The sequence below is a fragment of the Abramis brama genome (assembly GCF_963993115.1).
Source record: "Abramis brama genome assembly, chromosome: 14".
Taxonomy (NCBI): domain Eukaryota; kingdom Metazoa; phylum Chordata; class Actinopteri; order Cypriniformes; family Leuciscidae; genus Abramis; species Abramis brama.
In genome coordinates, this window is record NC_139976.1 from 14,126,397 (window position 1) to 14,150,111 (window position 23,715).

At 42.6% G+C, this 23,715-nt stretch overlaps 2 protein-coding genes across 2 annotated transcripts; both read left to right on the top strand.

The window, feature by feature from the left end:
* Positions 1-2,675: 2,675 nt before the first annotated feature.
* LOC311096307 (uncharacterized protein) lies at positions 2,676-23,593 on the top strand (the record flags this gene model as incomplete). The annotated part of the gene is made up of 8 exons (XM_084135373.1): positions 2,676-2,715; positions 4,013-4,204; positions 4,788-4,943; positions 21,566-21,757; positions 22,435-22,644; positions 22,836-22,933; positions 23,082-23,132; positions 23,375-23,593. Exons 1-8 carry the CDS (start codon positions 2,706-2,708, stop codon positions 23,591-23,593), a joined length of 1,128 nt encoding a protein of 375 aa, XP_083991499.1. The 5' UTR covers positions 2,676-2,705.
* Positions 5,378-11,148, top strand: LOC311096258 (serine/threonine-protein kinase pim-2-like; the record flags this gene model as incomplete). The annotated part of the gene is made up of 8 exons (XM_084135325.1): positions 5,378-5,558; positions 6,515-6,580; positions 9,275-9,369; positions 9,517-9,567; positions 9,809-10,187; positions 10,286-10,465; positions 10,601-10,788; positions 10,960-11,148. The coding sequence occupies 7 exons, from the start codon at positions 5,378-5,380 to the stop codon at positions 10,738-10,740; spliced, it is 1,092 nt and encodes a 363-aa protein (XP_083991451.1). The 3' UTR covers positions 10,741-10,788; positions 10,960-11,148.
* Positions 23,594-23,715: the final 122 nt, after the last annotated feature.

Here is a 23,715-nt window from a genome sequence, read left to right on the forward strand (position 1 = left end):
AAGCAAGTTGGTAAATGTCAGTTCAATTCTAAGTTCATTCTTTATGTGCGTAGTAGTGTGCGATGTGTATTGTCCATTGTGATATTGTAATTGTTTTAACGATGTGCGAGGCACTGCGAGCTGACATCGTTTTTTTTCTCTCGTGCTTTCACTGCGTGATGTGTGCAGTTATAGGTATGTTCCCAAATGAGTTTTTGTCTTATATTTATATCATATTATGTTGTTAGTTATCATAGGCCTACAATATCACATCAGCAAGAGTTCCGTTTTCCGTGCACAATTGCAAATGTGATATTTTATGTAACAGTTAAGTTAACAATAAATGAACATTGTGAGTTACATTTTATAAACAATATTGTCAGTATTGTTTGTTTTCCCTTTATTTCACCGACGAGAATTTCAAAATGAAACCAGCAGTCTCAATGCAACAGACAGCGATGATTTTTTGACTGAAATCCACGTTTTGAACCAATCAATTTAAAGTCCCTGTAAAGTCAAAATTAAGTATGTGTTCTGAGTTTGTCACACCACAGAAAAATGTGTTATTAGCCAACCAGCCAAATTTGAATGATAAAAAAAGCCGGCAAGTACATAAAATAAGCTATCACAATCTTGATAAAATGAGCATTAGTCTCTGCTCTCAAACGCTGGGGGCGTGTCTGCTGGCTGCGCTGAAACCACGCCCACTCGCGGGAAAGCTGCCGTCGCCACACTCAACTGTCACCGCTACAGACGGAATGGATGCTCCTAGCAGCTTACAAAGCCATACATGTTCGAGCCTGGACTACCTACTATAATTATAACATAAGCACACAAGGCAACTTACACTCATTGGTGGTCGACGGGAGGATGAAGGCCGAGACGGGAGATAGTCGGTTCGGCCCCATTTACCAGTAACAGCGGATTATCAGTGAATCCCAGTTGTCTCCGACGGAAGTTTATAAAACTATCCCGTGTAAAATGATCACTACAGAAGCGGGTTTTGGCGGTGATCCTCAGCTGTCCATCAAGGTGGCTCTTCACAAAATTAATCCACCTCTTCTTGATGTGATTGTTTTTCGGAAATTTAAATAAGGACACCGATCTGTTTTGTACGTGATCGCATCCAGGTAATACGCATTTCCGTGACGAAGGCATAGCTAGCTAGCAAACTGTAGGCTGTACTAGTACTGACAGTAACTCGCGATCGGCAAACTGATGTGAATGTGCTATATTGTTAGGGGAGGGGCCAGCGTCAGGGGCTCCAGTGCGTCATCGAGTAGGGGCGTGTCCAGGAGCTCAGGGGCTTCAGTGCGTCATCGAGCCCCCGTTTTAGCCCCGCCCAAAAAATCCGGAACACAGCAATGGTGAAAAACTGTTTAACGGTCTAACTCCACAATTCAGTACTTCACAGTTCACAGTCTTTGTAATATGTTTTAGCAATACATTTCTAACATTTATAATGTGTTTAGAATTTTTTTTTAGAATTGCCTTTACAGGGACTTTAATGATTCAATGATCAATCGCTTGCTTCTTTCCTGAATGAATCAACTGTTTGAACAAATCGGTTGAATGAATGAATCCCTCAACTCACTTATTAAGACAGCGACTTACCGCTACCTACTGGCAGTTTTAGTTTCACATTTAAAGTACCCTTTAATTAGAACGTTAAAATTAGAAATCAGTTCATATTTAAATATTGAATAAAACAACAACAACAACAACAATCTCAAATTTGTATTTATGCAATTGTTAATGCAGTGTAAATATGAAGAGTTCAGATGCAAAAGCCTCTAAGTGCCATCTGAAATTTTCTTCTAGAATGATCATTTTTATCAAGCTCGTATATTTAAGTTGAGTAATTTCACTTAACTGGCAATTAATAGGTAATTTTCATTGCCAGTTAAGTTAAATATACAAGCTTGATAAAAATGATCATTCTAGAAGAAAATTTCAGATGGCACTTAGAGGCTTTTGCATCTGAACTCTTCATATATTAATGCCAGATCTGAAGCCGCTTCTTTGTCACCTCTGAACTGCAAACATGGATTTTGATTTAATGATTTAATTTGACTGTTAACATTGGTATTGTGTTATTATTCTAATAGAATTTAATTGGAATGTTATAATTTGACATAAAAGGTGATGCATACATCTACAAACGTCCATATATAGGTGAAAATGCCCCTGGAAATAAATTTGAGGTGGCAAATATTAGCCCTTAATAAAAAATGTAAATTTCTGTCACTGCTGTGAACTGACCACTGCATAGAATATGAAAAATATGAATATCTTCGTCAGTCAGCTGTCAACAACAGGCCTAAACCAGCCATGGCACCAAGCACAAAAACTCAATCAGTAAAATATTATCTAATTATTATCAACAAAACGTTGAAATTATCGAGACATATTTTGTCAATATTGCACACTCCTAATGCACGGTATTAATTTCAATTTTTTTCGGGTTTTAAAAAGCCTTAAATTTGAATTTAAAAAGTGTGCAGAAACCCTGTAAACTGTACTGTAAATGTGTCTTATGGTTAGGGTTGGGCATCGAGAACCGGTTCCAACTGGGAAGCGTTTAAAAAAATAACGATGCCATTGGAATTGTTTAGAAAATTTGTTTTCGATTCCGATCATCGGTTCCAAACGCGCAAGTTTCGGTTTCCATAGTGGCCACTGGATTTCCGGAAGTACTTGCCGCGCCCGCTTGTTCTGTTGCAGCCATGGAGCACGGTAAGCGGCGCTCAAAAGTGTGGCTTTATTTCACCTTAAAAAAGCCTGGGTCGGCAGAGTGCAACACATGTGACAAACTTATTTCTTGCACGGGCGGATGCACTACAAATATGACTTAACACCTGCGCCTGCATGGTGTACAAAATTAACAAGGAATGTAGCGTGTTCGACATGTGTCCACTGTCTCTGAGCGCTGGTCCACTATCTCGTCCTCCTCGGGCAACCCTGCGCGACCAACGTTAGTAACGTTGCCAGGAGTGCAAAATAATTAATCTGTAACGTTTGTTATTTTGAATAGAAATCATCACTCATAAAGCAGTCATTCATGTCTTTTCCGGTTTATTTGTGTTCATATACATGCAATATACAGCATCCGCCAGGGCTCTTAATCCAATGGTGCGCATATTTGGAGAAAATATTTGTTTGTAAAATATTTCGTCATACAGAATAAGATTTATATTCTATTTCCACTGCATTATGCGATCTGAAGAGCTCAAAACAGCGAACACATCGAGCTCTGTCTCTGCTCTTCCTGATCTTACAGTCTATGTTCCTGATTCGCGTCAGTTTATGATATCAGCGCCCTCTCATTCGCTGTACAGCTGTCAATCATCTCACGTGGACCAACGCGATTTGGGGTATTTTCATATAAATAGAAAATGTTTATAGTATACATGCTAAGCAAGGTAGCTATTAGCTGCATATAAAATGCTAAATATAACATATTTCAACATCTTTTTTTGACTTAAACCATTTTAAACCACGACCGGAATATGATACAAATACTCGATGGTGTTTTAAAGTGAGCTTTAATGCATTGAGTTAGTTTATACATGTCCAGAGAGTCCAGACCAGGGTGCAAGTTCTGCATATATAAATCTGTTTTTTGGTCTGGTGCAGAGGCATTCCTAATTTTCTCCCACATGGGCTGCAGCTCTCAAAACTAAAACTAAATAAAAATAAAATTGTCCTCTGTGAAATGAGCCTGTGACAGGTTTTGACTCCACCCCTCAAAGAATCGGAATCGAGAATCGAAAAGAACCGAAATCGAAAGGAAGAATCGGAATCGGAATCAGAATCGTTCAAATCAAAACGATGCCCAACCCTACTTATGGTGTGACATAACAAAAAACTAAGAACATTTTCAATAAATACGAGACAAGCTTTGTTGTCATCCTTTCAAAACTGCTGAAAATCACACCATTTTAAGATGAGTGAAGATTATATGTCCCTTATTGTAATACTCAACTGTTCTTTAAGATATTTTGAGATAAAAACACATCTTCTTTTATGCCAGGTCTCTCCAAGATGGAGCAAACGCCGTACACAAATCCTGTGGATCATGAGACGATGATGTGCCTGCCAGGACAGGTCTGTGAAGATCTGTGTGTGCCTGGTCCATCCAAGATTAAGAAAACACAGCATGCAGATCCTGTCGATCCTGAGCGGCCGCCTGTGCCAGAGCCCTCCAGTTGTGATCTGGGTGACAGTGAGTCATTGTTACCTTTGTTTCATGATTTTTCTGCCGTCTGTTATTTTCTACTTTTCTACTAGGCTATAATTCTGATCCTCTGACATCACGTAAAGTAACTTCTTGTAGCTGATTTGCAGCAGATCAGAAATCAAAAGATTGAAGTCTTTTAAGATTCTTTAAATGGATATTTTTATTTCTATTTTATACATTTCTGTGCTATATTTTATTTTTTAAATTTGGTCATATTTACATATTTGTATATTTACAGTAGGCATAATTGGTCCGGGAATCAGACATTGTGTATGTTCAATGAACCATGACTCTGCGCCAATTTTCTCTTCATGTTCAGTAAAGTGTGTTTTAGTATTATTTTAAGTGATGTATCATTTTCTTTATACAACTATTAAAGATCATTCTCTGGTTTCTCCGGCTCTCTGCACTGGCGCCTGCTCAAACTCGCTAGATCGGAAATCCAACATGGTGGCCATATGCAACTAGCTCATTTCTCTAGTGTTATTGGAACATGAACTAGTGAATCATTGAGCTGTAATCTGTGCTAATAAAACAGACGTTTCTAATCAATATTTGTTGTTTGCAGAAAAACAGGCAAAAGAGAAGAACATCTTCAAGAGAGGATGGGAGGCTATGAGAAAGTCCACCCAAGCCAAAACCAAAGTGCATCCTCTTGTGGCTGAGCAGGAATCACAGGTTCATCCAGACACATCCAGCGTAGAGCCGCCAGCCGGCACAGATGGTGAGTCTCCAGTTATTATAACCACCCTGATTCATGGCCATTTCAGCCTGATGTTTCTGGTGTTAGTCTTCATTTTTCCTTCTCTACTCCTGTTGGCTGCTCAAATATGCAGTAAAAAAAAAAAATCAACACAAAAAAACATATTTATATAGTGAAGTCTGATATTTGAGAAAAATCACTAACTTGGTCAATTTTAAAAAAAACATTTTTACTAAACTGTACTGTAAATGTGTCTTATGGTGTGACATAACAAAACAACTAAGAACATTTTCAATAAATACGAGACAAGCTTTGTTGTCATCCTTTCAAAACTGCTGAAAATTACAACATTTTAAGATGAGTGAAGATTATATGTCCCTTATTGCAATACTCAACTGTTCTTTAAGATATTTTGAGAAAAAAACACATCTTCTTTTATGCCAGGTCTCTCCAAGATGGAGCAAACGCCGTACACAAATCCTGTGGATCATGAGACGATGATGTGCCTGCCAGGACAGGTCTGTGAAGATCTGTGTGTGCCTGGTCCATCCAAGATTAAGAAAACACAGCATGCAGATCCTGTCGATCCTGAGCGGCCGCCTGTGCCAGTGCCCTCCAGTTGTGATCTGGGTGACAGTGAGTCATTATTACCTTTGTTTCATGATTTTTCTGCCATCTGTTATTTTCTACTTTTCTTCTAGGCTATAATTCTGATCCTCTGACATCACGTAAAGTAACTTCTTGTAGCTGATTTGCAGCAGATCAGAAATCAAAAGATTGAATTCTTTTCTATTTTATACATTTCTGTGCTATATTTTATTTTTTAAATTTGGTTATATTTACATATTTGTATATTTACAGTAGGTCCAGGAATCAGACATTGTGTATGTTCAATGAACCATGAGTCCGTGCTAATTTTCTCTTCATGTTCAGTAAAGTGTGTTTTAGTATTATTTTAAGCGATGTATCATTTTCTTTATACAACTATTAAAGATCATTCTCCGGTTTCATCAAATAATGAATTACCAGAAAAGAATTCAATTTCACCATTTATTTCTCTTGAATTGTCAAAAACATGCAAAATTGTCAAAATGGCTGCCATGCCAAGTATTACAGAGTCAGTTATGTCATAAATAAGACATTGCTATGCATTTAATAAATGTCAGTGTTTAATAATAAATATATATATATTTAGATATGGCCCATATGATCTTTATGATTTTTATGATCACATGTGCCAGAGTTGGCCAAATGAAGCCTGGAAATGTATGTTTTCTTTTTAATAAAAGATCAGATAAAATAAGAAAAATAACTTAATCGTTACCAGGCTCCACCCTCGTAATCGTGATAATAGTGAAATAAAATGACTATTAATATTGTGAAATAATATGTTGGGACATTTATGCAGGCATTAAGCAGAAGTCAGGTGGATAGCATGAACAATTCCCATTACTTTAGATTTGTAACATTACAGATAAGATTTGAATAGTAAAATGTAAGTTATGTCATTATATCATTGCTTAATTTGACGTCAGAAATGGGTCTAATAGTTGTTTTCATTTGTTTTTTCTTCATTTCTTTTGTTCCTCCAGCAGATCCTGTTCCTGAACCATCATCGTCATCTGCTCCATCTCATCCTGGCTTCAAGCCAAATAAAGGTGAATCATTATTTCTCCAACATTATTTTAAACAGTATTATCTTGTTTTCCACTCAAAATAAGGCTTGTTTTTACAGAATATTAAAATTGTTTCCCCCATTATAATATTAATTTCTCGACCAGCGCTGACATTTTTTAAATAAAACAATGGAGCTAGCAACAGACTCTCTACTGACTATAAGTAAATTTTACTTATAAAAGTGTAAATGTTGCAATGTTATTTATAGACTTATGTCTTAAAGGGACCAAAATAAAGTGAAATCAAAGTAACAATTTGATGTGACCACTGACATTGATATTTAATATCAGGGCTCGCAAAATTTCAAAATCGCTGGTAGCCCTTCGGGCAGGCACTCTTCAGATTTTGGTAGCCCGAAATGAATTTTACTAGCCCATATAAAAAGACTACAATTTTTAATGTAGAATATTGGTTAGGAGTCAAAACAATGAATCAAAAACTTTTTCAAAACACGAATATCAACAAATATGCATCTGGTTCTAACTGAACTGACCAGTATGGAACATGAATCAGTCTGTGTCTGTGGCTCAGCCAGCCCCCAATGAGGGTATGATAAAAAAAAAAAGTAACTCTTTAGTTTAGGGTCTAATACTCACTATTAACTTGTTTAATTTACATGCAGATGGCAGGGTTTTGTCATTACTGAGGTCCCGAATGTGAGGCAGGTTAGTTAGGGGGGTTCGGGGGAACCCCCGAGAAAATTTAGATTTCTCTGATCTACATATGTGCATTTTAAGATATTTTGAAGGCCTAAAAATTTGGATAACAATAGCTTTAAAACCATGTAAGTGGGCAGCTGATTATTTTTCTCTCCTCATCAGCATCACACTCCTATTCTCTTTGTTTTTCTCTTGCTCTGTCTCTTCCCCTACTAAAGCTGAGCTTTGACTGATATAGTCTTTTCATTTTTGTCTGTCAGTGAAGAAAGTAAACAAAGGGTCAACTGATAGGTTGATTTATGAATCATTTTCAAAATGCATTAATTTACTGAAAGCTACTAGGAAAGCTAACGTTAGGTAGCCTAACTAAGTTTATTAAATTCATTCACAATATGTACACATTCATTATTGATCTTATTCCTAATACAGGGCCATAGACAGGGCTTTATAATCAAAGAGGTCCTACATTTAAGGTTATTAGGGGGTTCAAATTTTTTATTTCTCTGATGTCCATTTAAAGACGTTTTAAGGCCAAAAAAGGATAAGAAATAACTTTAAAACCATGTCAGCAGGCAGTAGATGATACCTGCTCTCACTTCTTATCCATCACTCTTTCTTTTTCTCTCTTGCCCTGTCTCTTCCCCACCTAAAGCTGAACTTTTTTAATTTACTGAAGGCTACAGATTGTATTATATTCATTCTCAACATGTACACATTCATTATTAATATTGTGCCTATGATGAAAACGGCTTTGTTAATGCTAATGTCACCTCACAATGACAGTAAACTAATTATTAGTCACATTACATAGGCCTATTTTCAGTTCAAAATGGCGAAATTCGACAAAAGTATATTCATTTGCCTGATTATTTTTGTCATTCGTTTCACATTTATGACCTAAAAAAGCTGTCAAATATGAAATGTTTAGTTTAGCTACTTACATCTTATCTCGCACTTGACCGTAAACTGAAGCGTCGAGTCGCTCTGCTCAAATTCGCGCTCAGCAGCTTCTTGTGAACATAAAGCCCGCCTACTTTGATTTGATTGGTCATCTCAAATATTCTGACATTGACGAGCACCACAGACCATATAAATGAGACAGGAAGACACTTTTATAGCATACAAAAACAGGTGGGGAAGGGAGGAGTGGTGGGCGGAAGCAGGAAGGAGGAGGTGGTCATCACCCGCCTTAGATTAGGACACACGGAGCTTAACAGCACGTTACAAAGAATTGGGAAACATCCTACAGGGAAATGTAGATCATGTGAACAATCTGAGTCTGTACAGCACGTTCTTATGGAATGTAAGGAATATGAGAGAGAGAGGAGAGAACTAAGAGCCGCACTGCAAAAGGAAAGTGTTAGTTTCACAGTAGGAAACATGTTGCAAAGATCGGGAAACATTAGGAGGCATGTATATAAATACTTGAGGGAAACAGGGTTAATGTATAGGATTTAAGGTTTTTTTTTTTTTCTCCTCTGTCATCGAATGTACCACACTCCAGTCCGGTAAGTGGCGGCAATGCACCTATAAGCTGGTGCCAGCCGCCAATCAAATCTAAAAGAAGAAGAAGAAGCACCACAGACCAATGAGTGACAGATGAACACACACACACTGTCCTCTGTTTCTGACGTGCGCTCTGCTCGGCGCCGCTGCGGATTGAAGATGAAGAACGCGCTGAATCTGATTATAACAAGACTGAAGCAAACACTATTTCAGATAGCCCGGCGGGCAGGCCGGTTATGCATTTTGGTAGCCCGACTGGAAAACACAATAGCCCCGGGACGTCGGGCAGGCGATTTTGCGAGCCCTGAATATTATAAAAAATAAATAAAACAAAAATAGTTTTTGATTTCTGAAATATTCCATCCTCAGGCCGTTATATATTAAACGTTATACGTTTTTTAACATGTCTGGTCACATTTACTGCTGTTCGACCAGCACTGATACTTTTTGAATAAAACAATGAATCTAACAAGCTAATAATTGTCTCATATTTTTCTGTTTGTTTTTCAGAGTTCTTTGAGTGTCTCTATAACGTGAAAAAGTTGATTGGATCCGGAGGATTTGGCAGCGTGTTCCTGGGAAGACGCAAATTTGATGGCAAAAAGGTAAATTTTACTGAATTGTACAAACATTTTGCTTTTGCATGCATCAAAACACATTTATAACAATATACAGATGGTTTAATACTTAGTACAAGGCCAGGTGCATGAATACTGTTACTGTTATTGAAACTGGGTCTTTTTTCTGTGCAGGTTGCCATCAAGCGGATAAGCAAGGTTGACAACAAACACTATCTTAATATTGTAAGTTGGCCAAAACCTGAATGTGTATTGAGTTGTTTAAGTGCAGATTACTGTAGTTAATACACCCGTAGGAAGCATTAGGTATAAATGTGATCAACAAATAAGCCGAGAGGCACCAAATAACTTTGACCTGACAAGGCTCTTTTGAACTCATCTAAAAGATCAAAGAATAGTACATTTCAAAATTATGTTTTCTTCAGATTTTTACCCAGCTAAACTTCTGTCTGCTTTTTCTCTCTAGCCTGGGCATCCCGAACCTCTCGTTACAGAAGTGGCGCTGATGCTGACAATGTGCCGAGTACCCATAAGCCCCTTCGTCATACAACTGTACGAGTGGTTTGAACATCCTAGTGAATTCACTCTGATTATGGAGTATCCGGGACACTGCGAGACCTTGAGTGACACAATGGATCGTCGAGATTGGTGTGACTCGTTTTCATGGAACATCATGACGCAGGCTGTGTATGCAGTGAAAGACTGCATCGATCATGGTGTTTTCTACAGTGACATTCATATGAAGAATTTCCTGTATAACGAAGACAACGGAGGGCTCAAGCTGATAGACTTTGGCTGCGGACAGCTATTTAGTAGTGAAGGCTACGACAGCAACACATTCATGGGTGAGCATTTTGGGAGTGTGGAAACCTGAAGACTTACTAATTATTTGATGATGCTTTAAAACAAAAAACTCAACAATGTGCAAATGTCTTTCTTACAGGAGCTCTGGGATACTGCCCACCTGAAGTCTTTACAGAATCTCGATTCCACGCCGTCCCAGCAAATGTCTGGTCTCTAGGAGTGTTGCTGTACGAGTTGTCGAACAAATGGATTCCTTTTCTTAGTAGAGCGGACACGGAACAAGCCAAAGTTACATTTAAGAACCCAGACTTATCCGAAAGTGAGTGAATAATGATGATTAACATTGATAAACACACATAAAGCAAACGATTTGTACAGAGCCATCGCTGTTTTCAAAAATGCCAGGTCACATGGTCATGACTAACCAGCTCTCTCCTTATTAAAATGTGTACAGACTGCAAGGATCTGATTAGACGGTGTCTAGCCCGGGATCCAACTGAACGCCCCAGCGTAGAGCAGATGTTAGAACATGAATGGTTTGATCGTCTACCAGACCTGAGCTTGTCTACGGAGAGCCTTGACACTTCCTATTAGCCCCATTGTATCGATCTTGGTTGTAGTTCCACCGGAGCTCCACTGGAGGTGATCGCGGGCGAGTGCAGAATGAATGAGAGTCTATGGGGCTAGACGGCTAAATTTGTCTCTTTCACCCGATTGCTGTTGAGAAATCTCAGATTTGATTGTAGGTTTTGCAAGTTCAACATGGGTTATAGGTCGAAAGTTGAATACTTATGTCCTTTCGATTTCTTACAGGCTGAGTTTTTGTTGCCCATAACACGCTAGCATTCTGCTAATGAACGCTGATTGGTCACTGGAATGGCTTTATGCAACCATGTGGTAGCACTTCTGTTTCAAACGGCTCATTACTGCACCATGGGACTGAAAACTGTGCCAACCCCACTGTCGTGCACCGGTGTGCTTCAATCATGGCACCGACCAAGGACACAGGTAAGTTTGTCAGATGCAAGTTGTGTGTTTAAAGTTTGTAAGTGCACACTGTTGGAACACTGATTCTTCACTATTCTGCACAGTGCATCCATCCCCCTCTACACCTCATCCATATTAATTGTTCACATGGTAATATAACATGTGTGTATGGAAGTAAAATAAATGTCAAATGTTTTTTAAACAAAAAAGCTTGTTGAATTGAACTACTTGAAAAAAATATGCATTGCATTTTCATGGGCTGAAATTCAACATGGTTGTATATTTAAGCTGTGAATATTTCAATTTAAAACATTTCACAGACGTTTTCATTAATAAAAATTCAACAATCCATATTCACCTTTCAGATTTCACTTCCAAAATATTCATTCTGTTTAAAAATACAACCTATAATATTTGACATGCAATTTTCGGTCCATTTTATTTTGCTTTACAAAGGCATGACGCACACCTTTTATATTTTTGATATTTAATCAAATAAACTGTCAAATCATGTGTAAATATTGCTATTTTTCAGTAGGTCTACCGTATGTTCTCATATTTATTTTAATATCAACTAGGCCTATCTAAAAAGTTTGCATCATGCCTGACACCTACATGAACTATTTACAGTTGGTTTTATGACTGTAAGTCATTCTCTTCAAGCTAGAAGTTAGAAATCTGTTGAAGCAGGGTGTCAGGTTTAGAGATTAATCAGACAGGTGATTAGAATAAACAGTAGTTTATTTGGAACAGAAGCATGGAACCATCAGATGTATAACAGTTGATATTGGCAATGTGGAATTAAATAATGGACATAGCTGGAGAAATAACAGAATGTCTTTTGCAGATGGAGGTAGACCAGGCTGGAGAACGGAAGATGAAGGAGATCAGCGGTGATGGCAGATGGTAAACAGGAACACAGACTGAAGATGAGTATCGCAGGTAAGTAGAACAGAGATGGTACCGTGTTGGTCGATGATATATCCCAGGAACTGAACAGAGGTGGTGTGGAACTCGCACTTCTCCAGTCTGAGGTAAAGTGAGCTCGAAGTTTCTCAAGGACCTGCGTGATGTGGTGTTTATGTTCAGAGAGGTCTCAGGTATGCTTGGGCGATATGCTCCATTTTCATATCGTCTTATCGTCAGCCTGTGAGATCGGCGATACACGATATTACTGTGAGGGGGGCGGGGCTTACTTATTTGATTATTAACTTGCTTATTTACTCATCAATTTGCTTGTTTTATTACTTCATTTTAAATATGAGAATTTTTTTCTATTTTGCTAGCAAAGGTGGAGTGTTTATTAATAGGCTAAATCAGGTTATTTCCCGGTATAGTGAGGTAAAAAAAGATCCTAATCATTCTTGTATCTGACTCAGAGTATTTCAACATGTCAGCGGGAAATTTACGGACACACATTATCCTCTCATGCTGTTACAGATGCAGCATTTTGCCTGTAGGCTACTTCTGCACGAGATGAGAACACGTTTTAATTTCTTGGGTCAAAAAAAAGTGTTGGAGTCTGCGATATGTGTGCTCTCTCTGTCTGGATGCACTTCACTTATGCGCACCGCACTTCAATAAGCCCAAATAACGCGGGTTTTAAATGCCGTGAGAAATCAGAGGCAAAAATCTAAAAGTCGATCGGTTATACTTAAACCTATGGCTTGACTCTGATAAAGGAAAACGGGTCAATGCGTTTACATGACCACATGCATTGTCTGTTTATTCAGCATAATCGAGTTAATAACGTGCATGTAAACGCGCTCATTCCCTGAAAATGAAATCAGAAACGGACTGAGCTTTCACTGCATTAACGGCGCGTTCTCTCAGAGACGACGGTGGATATAACGGTACAGCAACTATCAATTTACTGGCTTAATATTTCTCTTGTTGACTTACATTATTGACAGTGAAAAAATCTGAAGAATATTTCTTGTTCTTAAAAGTGAAGCGTTTGTTTACCTCAGGGTTTGTAAAATAGCCCACGTGCACGCGCACTAAAAAACGAGATTTTGATTTCTGCCCCGTCTTGACGTCAAGACGGGGCAGGATATACCATATATGGACACCGCAGACCTATGCTGCAGGAAGCCCTGCCCCTCTCCCCCTCATGGGGCAATATCAGGCGAAGTTGGCATCGAAGCTCGGGAAAAGCGCCATTCCAACAATCAGAGACTTGCCTGCAATTGAAACGGTAAGACTGTGTTTTTATTGCTCTACTGCAGTGGTTCTCAATCCTGGTCCTGGGGACCCACAACTCTGCACATTTTATATGTCTCCTTTATCAGACACACCCAGTTCAGTTCAGAGCTCTTTCCTAACGAGATGATGATCTGAATCAGGTGTGTTAAATGAGGGAGATATACAAACTGTGCAGAGCTGTGGGTCCCCAGGACCAGGATTGAGAACGTCTCCGGTTACTTTCGTAACCTCGGTTCCCTGAAAGGCAAGGAACGAGACATTACGGATGTCGTATATGGGAACTCCTCTCATCCTTCACTTCCGCTGAAATCTTATAGGCTAACGCCAGCAGAGCTGGCCAATTGACGCAAATATGCAAATACTGAAACACCGTTGCAGTTATAATGCAAGTGCAGCGTCAATTCCCTTCAGAATCGAACAAACGCTAAATCAATAGCGAACACGGCGGCGAGCGTAATGTCTCGTTCCTTGCCTTTCAGGGAACCGAGGTTACGAAAGTAACCGGAGACGTTCCCTATCAAGGCTACGGAACTCGACATTACGGATGTCGTATATGGGAACTGTATAGAATCCCGCCGTGGCAGCAAACCACTGAAACAGACCCAATACAAACCTCGCCCCCAGAATGTAAGCGCCTGATAGGCCGAGATTGACCAATAGTGAACCTCTAACCTCCGATAGGTCCAAAGGGACCAATCACAAGCTCACAAACACTACCGGAATTTGCATATCCCGAGCAGTATAAATGGGGGAAGGTTGCACTGCAGACCAACAGGGCAACAACAACAGAGAAGCCAATGCATAGCGGTGACAATAGTTTTACAACACACAATAGCACACAGAACAACTCATGAGCAAAGCGCAGAGCAGCTCTCTAATGCTGTGTAAGCGATCAACTCACCGAAAGCACTCGAGACGCTACAGAGGGCAAATCCAACTTGTAAAATCTGGCAAACGTGTTCTGAGAAGACCAGCCAGCCGCAAGACATAAATCCTGAATAGACATACCTTTAGTCCAAGCCCACGAGGAGGCAATCGCCCTAGTCGAATGAGCCTTGATGTTCAGGGGACATTCCTGTCCCAGACAATCATAAGCCAAAACAATAGCGTCCACAATCCAGTGAGCAAGCCTCTGTTTTGAGACCCCCCGTCCCTTGTTGCATCCACCAAAGCACACAAACAGCTGGTCCGATTGTCGAAACGCGGCCGAGCGAGAAATGTATTCTCGGAGCGCTCTGACTGGGCAAATAGCACTCTGAGCATCCGAACCTTGAGAGGTTGATGGCTCAGCGGACAGGGCAGGCAGAGAAACGATCTGCGCTCTGAACGGGGTATTGAGCGACTTAGGAACATAACCCGGCCTCGGTCTGAGAGTAACATTACAGTTTCCCGGTCCAAAGCGAATACAATCTTCACTTACAGAGAAAGCCTGTAAATCCCCAACCCGCTTCGCCGAGGCGAGAGCGAGAAGCAGAGCCGTTTTAGCCGATAGCTCTTTAATGGCAATCGAGGCAAGGGGCTCGAAAGGCGGTCGTGACAAAGCTTCCAAGACCAAAGCTAAATCCCACGGCGGCACAGAAGGCGGCCGTGCAGGGCACAATCTCCTAGCTCCTTTAAGGAACCGTGTCACCGACGCATGTCTACCGATAGACTGTCCGTCAACGGGGGTGAAACACGGCAATAGCAGCCACATACACCTTCAGAGTGGATGGTAGGCTCCCCTCATCCATCCTATACTGAAGGAAGCGTAGAATATCCGACACAGAACAGTCCGCTGGGTCTATACCGACATCCTGACACCATTTAGAGAACACACCCCACTTCAGAGCATACAGACGCCTGGTGGACGGAGCTCGCGCCTCTGCGATGGTATTCAAAACTCGCGAGTGCAGCGCGTCCCGCCCGCTCAGCGACCCTGCAGCGGCCACACATGGAGGCTCCACAGCTCGGGGCTGGGATGCCAAATCGTTCCGCCCGCCTGAGACAGAAGGTCCTTCCTGAGCGGAATCTCCCATGGCTGCCCTGCTAGTAACTCTACCAAATCCGCGAACCAGGGCTGATTCGGCCAGTTCGGGGCTATTAGAGTCACCGCCGCCTTCTCCTCCCTGATTTTGCACAACACCATGGGCAAAATTTTCATCGGAGGAAAAGCATAGAGACAGACTCTCGGCCATCGTGCAGTCAGCGCGTCCACCTCCCGGGGGGAACGGGACAGCGAGAAGAACATCTGACAGTGCGTGTTCTCGCTCGTCGCAAAGAGGTCGACCCCCGCCCTGCCGAAACGATTCCATATCAGCTGAACCGTCCCGGGGTGAAGCCTCCACTCCCCTTGGGGAATCCCGTTTCTCGAGAGCATATCCGCCCCGCGATTTAGAACACCGGGGATGTGCGCCGCTCTCACCGAGAGGAAAAACCGGTCCGCCCATAGCAGAAGGGATTCCACCTGCCTGAATAGGGCTTTGGAATGTACACCGCCTTGGCGATTTATGTAAGAGACCACAGAAGTGTTGTCGGTCCGGATCAACACATGCTGGTGCTCCAGTTGAGACCGGAAGGCTTTTAGAGCTAGAGCGACCGCTTCTAGTTCCAAGCGATTTATGTGCCACTCCATCTGCTTCTCTGACCACCGACCCGAGGCGGGCTTGCCCAAGCAGATCGCTCCCCATCCGGTGGATGAAGCGTCCGTCAGGACCTCCACTCGCAGCGTCACTAAGCCCATAGGGACACCTGAGCTGAAGAGATCTGGGTTCCTCCATGGGACCAGGGCGCGGGCGCATCCGCTTGTGGCCAGAATACCACGCACTCGGGGGAATGCGCATTTTCAACCAGAGTTGAAGCGGTCTCATATGCAGCAGCCCCAGATGACACACCGACGAAGCCGCTGCCATCCGTCCCAGTAGCCTCTGAAACTCTTTCAGTGGGACGAGCCTGCCCGGTCTGAAGAGACCGAGAGAAGAACTCAGAGCCTCCGCTCACTCGGGGGAGAGGCGCGCTCTCATTCTCACCGAATCCAAGCACACTCCCAGGAATGTTGTAGTCTGGCTCGGTGTGAGCACACTTTTTTGGACGTTCACCCTCAAACCGAGCATCTCTAAGTGTCGAAGGAGGGCATTCACATGGCTGATCAGCGTTTCTCTCGACTGAGCGAGAACTAGCCAGTCGTCCAGATAGTTCAAGACGCGCATTCCGCTCGATCTGAGGGGTGAAAGTGCCGCGTCTATGCATTTCGAAAACGTTCGGGGGGCTAGGGCCAGTCCAAACGGAAGTACCGTATATTGGTACGCCGAATCCTCGAACGCAAACCTCAGGAATCGTCTGTGACGCTTCACTATCTGAATATGAAAGTAAGCGTCCTTTAAATCCACTGAAGCGAACCAATCCCCGGGGCGAATTTGCGCCAGGATTTGCTTCAGTGTTGTCATCCTGAAGGCGCGCTTGTGAAGCGCTCTGTTGACCGGTCTCAGATCCAGAATGGGGCGGAGACCCCCTCCCTTCTTCGGCACAACGAAGTAGCGGCTGTAGAACCCGCTTTTTTTCTTTTCGAGCAAGTTGCACACTTCTTGCCTCAGCACATGAGCGTTTTGGGGCAAAGTTAATGACTGAATTACGCCGCGGAAGCGGGGTGGTCTGCGTTTGAACTGAAGTGTGTACCCGTGCCGAATTATATTCAACACCCACGGTGAAATGCCCGGAATAGCTTCCCACGCTGCCTGAAAACGACTGAGCGTGGGCTGATCTAAACCTGCGGTCATGGCCACTATGTGAGTGCTGGGGGTAGTTATTAACCGTGACTCTGCGCTGCTCGAAGGCAGGGCGGGTAACACAGTGTGTGGTGCAAGAGGAGAAAAAAGCTCTGTTTGTGAAGTAGTGATTTGCTTTATTTTTGAAACAACATTGACAACATTTGCATTCACAAAACAACTGCACGCGTCGCTCATGGAACTCTGAGGGACCAAGTGCACTAGAGCGTGCCGCTTGGGCGCGGGGCCGACCTGGCGCTTTCTCCTCCTCTTGCCCGAGCGGTCAGGACGACTGCTTGGGCCTCGCAGGCGACGCGGTGGGCTTTCTGCGCGGGCTCCTCTGCGTCCTCCTGTTACCCGCCCTTTGCCACTGACCGCTGCGGCCTCTACGGGCGTCCTGTCCCGAGCGGGGCGCTGCCTGTCTTCCGGCCGCAGCCTGGGGTTGGCGGCCTGAGGCTGAGGACGAACGGGAGCGCGGCTGTGGCGGCGGCGGCGCCCTTCGTGGAATGACGTGGCTCATAGCCTTGGCCTTTTTCTGCGTCTCTGAATAACGCTCGGTGACTTTCTCCATAGCGTCACCGAACAGGCCTGCAGGGGAAATGGGCGCATTCAGGAGCGTCTTCCTGTCGGCTTCCTGCACGTCGGACAGGGTGAGCCACAGATGTCTGTGGAGGACCACGAGGAAGCCCATAGAACGGCCGATCGCCTGGGCCGAGCGCTTCGTGGCCAGGAGCGCGAGGTCCGTGGCCGAACGGAGATCCCGGATGGCGTCAGCGTCAATAGAGGCGGCGCCATCCAGAGACTTCAACTGCAGCACTTGGAGAAGGGCCATGGCATGCAGCGCGGATACCGCCTCCCCCGCGGCACCGAAGGCCTTGTTAGCCTGGTGGGCCGTAAATCTGCAGGCTCGGGACGGCAGGGTGCGGTCCGAGCCCAGAGCGGGAGCCGACGGGCAGAGGTGAGCAGCGACGGTCTCCTCGACGGGGGGGGATGCTGAGGTAGCCGTGGTCCCCCGCCTCGTCCACGGGGGCAAACATGGCCTGGGTGGAAGTGAGGGTGCGCGCCGATTGCGGGGCCGCCCACGACTTCACCACGTGCTCGTGCACGTCGGGAAAAAACGGTGTTCCTCTTTTCGAAGCGGCCTGACGGCGGCTCGATTGGAGGAACCACGAATCCAGTTTGCTCTTTGATGGTTCCTCAGGAGCTTTCCAATCGAGGTCGAGCTCCTCGACGGCCTTCGAGAGGATACGAAAGAGCTCGTCCTGTAGGTCCGCCGGGGCGTCCAGCCCCGCGGCCGCCAGCGGTGCGGCCTGCTCCGCACCCCAGTCGATCTCGGAGGCCGACAACGACATGGAGTCGTCCTCCCCACTCTCCCCGAAGGAAACGAAGTCAGAGACGTCGCGCGGGGGTTGAAAGGTGGGGTCGGGGAAGCTCACCGGGGAGCGGACCTCGACTTTGCGGTTGGGGGGGGCTACCAGCGGCTCAGAGGCGGCGGTAGGCCCAATCCCCGCTGCTGCGCGAGCTTCCTCCCTCCTGGCTCTGAGGGCTCGAAGGGGCATGTCCGCGCAGAGGTCGCAGGACCCTTCGTCCCCGAGGGCTGACTCAGCATGGGCCAGCCCCAAGCACGCGATGCAGAACAGGTGCTTGTCATTGGGGGCGATGGGGGCCGAGCATAGGTTGCAAGTAGCTGCCATCGGATGCAGGAGACAGTGTGAGTATCTCCGGCGCAACTTCAACGACGGCGAATATAATCCAGTAGTTGTAATATCAGCTTTCTAGCACACGATTTAAGTGTGAAGAGAGAGATTCTGAAGGGAATTGATGCTGCACTTGCATTATAACTGCAACGGTGTTTCAGTATTTGCATATTTGCGTCAATTGGCCAGCTCTGCTGGCGTTAGCCTATAAGATTTCAGCGGAAGTGAAGGATGAGAGGAGTTCCCATATACGACATCCGTAATGTCGAGTTCCGTAGCCTTGATAGGGAACCACTGCTCTACTGTGTGTAACAAACAGCAGCTAACTGCTAATGCGGCTATTGTATGCTATTGCGTCTGTCACTAGACAAATAAACGAAAGACTCGAGGTGAAGTAATTATTTATGTTCCCTGTAAACGATTTTTGACTGCATTATAATGATTTCTTAATTCAGAATATGATCAAGATTGCGTAGGTGGATGTGTTCGGGGAATTTGCCAGTTAATAGTAACATTTAAAGCGAACATTTAAATACGAAATGACTCGAAAAAAGATTTGTTCATTTTAATGAACGAGATCGAACAAGAGAGTCAAAAGACACTGGTGGCTGGTGTTGCCAGATTGGGTGTTTTTCCGCTACATATTAAGGCCGGTTTACGGTGGGTTTTAGGTGGGTTTTCGCCTGGAAGGCTTTATAGAAATCTGGCATCCTACTGAATGAAGTTAAACTGAGAGAGCGTGGCGTTCACAGACACCAGAATGAACGAGTTCACAGTAACGTTCATCAGGCAGTAATGCGGTACGTTCAGTTCACGTTCGCCCAAAATATGAACGAGTTCATGAACTATCGTTCAATGAACGCGCACTTTTCTTTACAGTCTTTAATTTCAGCCGAGTTAAATTCGACAGCTTTGGACATCTCTGCAATCATGATGCTGTTGTTTCGCATTTGATTCACCAATGCTTCTAACTTTTCGTCTTGTGAATCGAAGCGAGCAGTTAGGGAAGTAACGGCTTGCAGCAGAGTAGCATTGGTGATGTCCTCTTCTTGAGATTTTAGCTTTTTCGACATATGTACTTTAGTTGGTGTAAAGTGAGAGGAATCGCGACGTTTCTCTGATGAATCAGTCTTTGTTTCCATCTCTGAATCTGCCGTGGTTTGAGCCATGCGATGATCCGGAGGAATAACAATCTTGGGATGAGTCGTTTGGTGAGATTTTCGCATTTTGTAGGTCAGCAACAATAGCACAAAACTTTAAAGATACTCTGGGTAGGTGTAATTGAGAAACAAGCTATTTTCATAATAGAAAACGGGAGAAAACTAAGCCGCTTAGTGAGAGCGCATGTGTTCAGCCCGCCATCTTGCCGGAACCACACACTGCTAGTACCTCTGTCTTGTCTGGATTTAATAAAAGAAAATTACGCGTCATCCAATCTTTTATATCTTTAACACACTCTGTCAATTTGGATAATTTAGCGTTTTCATCTGGCCGTGATGAAATATAGAGTGTCATCAGCATAACAATGGAAACTAATTCCATGTTTTCTTATAATATTTCCAAGTGGCAGCATATATATTGAGAATAATAGAGGGCCTAACACAGATCCCTGCGGCACTCCATAGTTTACTGGAGTTATGATCGATTTTTCTCCATTTAAATAAACAAAATGGTAGCGGTCAGATAAATACAATCTAAACCAGCTTAATGCTTGTCCTTGAACACCAGTATAATTTTGTAGTCGATCTAAGAGTATTGTATGATCTATAGTGTCGGACGCAGCACTAAGATCAAGTAAAACTAGTATTGAGATACAGCCTTGGTCAGAAGCTAAGAGTAAATCATTTGTGATTTTAACGAGCGCAGTTTCAGTGCTATGATGCGGCCTGAACCCAGACTGAAACTTTTCATAGGTGTCATTTTCTTGTAAGAAAGAGCCCAGTTGAGCGGACACAACTTTTTCTAGTATTTTAGACATAAAAGGTAGATTTGAAATGGGTCTATAATTTGCTAGATTATGTGGATCTAATTGTGGTTTCTTAATGAGAGGTTTTATAACTGCCAGTTTAAATGTTTTTGGAACATAACCTAAAGATAAAGACGAGTTAATAATATTGAGGAGAGGCTCTTCCACTACAGGTAACACTTCTTTCAATAGTTTAGTTGGTATAGGATCTAGTAAACATGTTGTTGTTTTAGATGAAGTGATACGTTTATTTAACTCTTTTTGTTCTATAGTTGTAAAGCACTGTAATTGTTCTTGCGGGGTGATAATTAAGGCTGAATTATAAGGCGCGATTGAGGATTGAACGTTTACAATTGTGGTTCTGATGTTTTCTATTTTCTAAAAATGTGAATATCTTCGTCAGTCAGCTGTCAACAACAGGCCTAAACCAGCCATGGCACCAAGCACAAAAACTCAATCAGTAAAATATTATCTAATTATTATCAACAAAACTTTGAAATTATCGAGACATATTTTGTCAATATTGCGCACTCCTAATGCATGGTATTAATTTTGATTTTTTTCGGGTTTTACAAAGCCTTCAATTTGAATTTAAATAGTGTGCGGAAACCCTGTAAACTGTACTGTAAATGTGTCTTATGGTGTGACATAACAAAAAACTAAGAACATTTTCAATAAATACGAGACAAGCTTTGTTGTCATCCTTTCAAAACTGCTGAAAATCACACCATTTTTAGATGAGTGAAGATTATATGTCCCTTATTGCAATACTCAACTGTTCTTTAAGATATTTTGAGATAAAAACACATCTTCTTTTATGCCAGGTCTCTCCAAGATGGAGCAAACGGCGTACACAAATCCTGTGGATCATGAGACGATGATGTGCCTGCCAGGACAGGTCTGTGAAGATCTGTGTGTGCCTGGTCCATCCAAGATTAAGAAAACACAGCATGCAGATCCTGTCGATCCTGAAATGCCGCCTGTGCCAGTGCCCTCCAGTTGTGATCTGGGTGACCGTGAGTCATTATTACCTTTGTTTCATGATTTTTCTGCCATCTGTTATTTTCTACTTTTCTACTAGGCTATAATTCTGATCCTCTGACATCACGTAAAGTAACTTCTTGTAGCTGATTTGCAGCAGATCAGAAATCAAAAGATTGAAGTCTTTTAAGATTCTATAAATGAATATTTTTATTTCTATTTTATACATTTCTGTGCTATATTTTATTTTTTAAATGTGGTTATATTTACATATTTGTATATTTATAGTAGGCATATTTGGTCCGGGAATCAGACATTGTGTATGTTCAATGAACCATGACTCCGCGCCAGTTTTCTCTTCATGTTCAGTAAAGTGTTTTAGTATACTGTAAAGTGTGTTTTTCCAGCGCTGACATTTTTTAAATAAAACAATGGATCTAGCAACAGACACTCTACTGACTATAAGTCATTTTTCAAATACATGTAAACTTATTCTAACCCTAACAGTCTACTAATACTCTACTAATACTCTTATGAGAGTTAGTAGACATGTCGGTGCAATGTTACTTATAGACATAGAATGTCTTAAAGGGACCAAAATAAAGTGAAACCAAAGTGACAATTTGATGTTACCACTGACATTGATAATTAATATTATAAAAAATAAATAAAACAAAAACAGTTTTTGATGTCTGAAATGTTCCATCCTCAGGTCGCTCCAGATCCTGGAGAACTGTTTCCACAGATTCTTCTCCGTGCATCATGTCATCTTCATCTTGGTCCTCGTCTAGTTCGGGCAGCCTCGACGGGTTTCTGTGTCCTCCGCTGCCGCGTCAAGTTCCTGTTGAGCCAACAGAGACATCAACTGGCCGAACTGCTCAGGGTGCCGTGGAGGCTTCTTCAGGGAACAAGCGCTCAATAGGTGAGACTGAAATAAGGCTGGGCAGTGCAAAGTCTACAGATAGAGATTTTGCTATTTCATACATAACTGAGTCAAGTTTTTAACATGTCTGGTCACATTTACTGCTGCTCGACCAGCACTGATATTTTTAAAATAAAACAATGAATCTAGCAAGCTAATAATTGTCTCATATTTTTCTGTTTGTTTTTCAGAGTTCTTTGAGTCTCTCTATAACGTGAAAAAGTTAAAGATTGGATCCGGAGGATTTGGCAGCGTGTTCCTGGGAAGACGCAAATTTGATGGCAAAAAGGTAAATTTTACTGAATTGTACAAACATTTTGCTCTTGCATGCATCAAAACACATTTAAAACAATATACAGATGGTTTAATACTTAGTACAAGGCCAGGTGCATGAATACTGTTACTGTTATTGAAACTGGGTCTTTTTTTTATTGCAGGTTGCCATCAAGCGGATGAGCAAGGTTGACAACAAACACTATCTTAATATTGTAAGTTGGCCAAAACCTGAATGTGTATTGAGTTGTTTAAGTGCAGATTACTGTAGTTAATACACCCGTAGGAAGCATTAGGTATAAATGTGATCAACAAATAAGCCGAGAGGCACCAAATAACTTTGAGCTGAAAAGGCTCTTTTGAACTCATCTAAAAAGATCAAAGAATAGTACATTTCAAAATGATGTTTTCTTCAGATTTTTACCCAGCTAAACTTCTGTCTGCTTTTTCTCTCTAGCCTGGGCATCCCGAACCTCTCGTTACAGAAGTGGCTCTGATGCTGATGATGTGCCGAGTACCCATAAGCCCCTTCGTCATACAACTGTACGAGTGGTTTGAACATCCTAGTGAATTCACTCTGATTATGGAGTATCCCGAACCCTGCGAGACCTTGAAGGACACAATATCTCATCGCCATTGGCGATGGAACATCATGACGCAGGATGGAACATCATGACGCAGGCTGTGTATGCAGTGAAAGCCTGCATCGATCATGGTGTTTTCTACAGTGACATTCATTCGGGGAATTTCCTGTTTAACGAAGACAACAGAGGGCTCAAGCTGATAGACTTTGGCTGC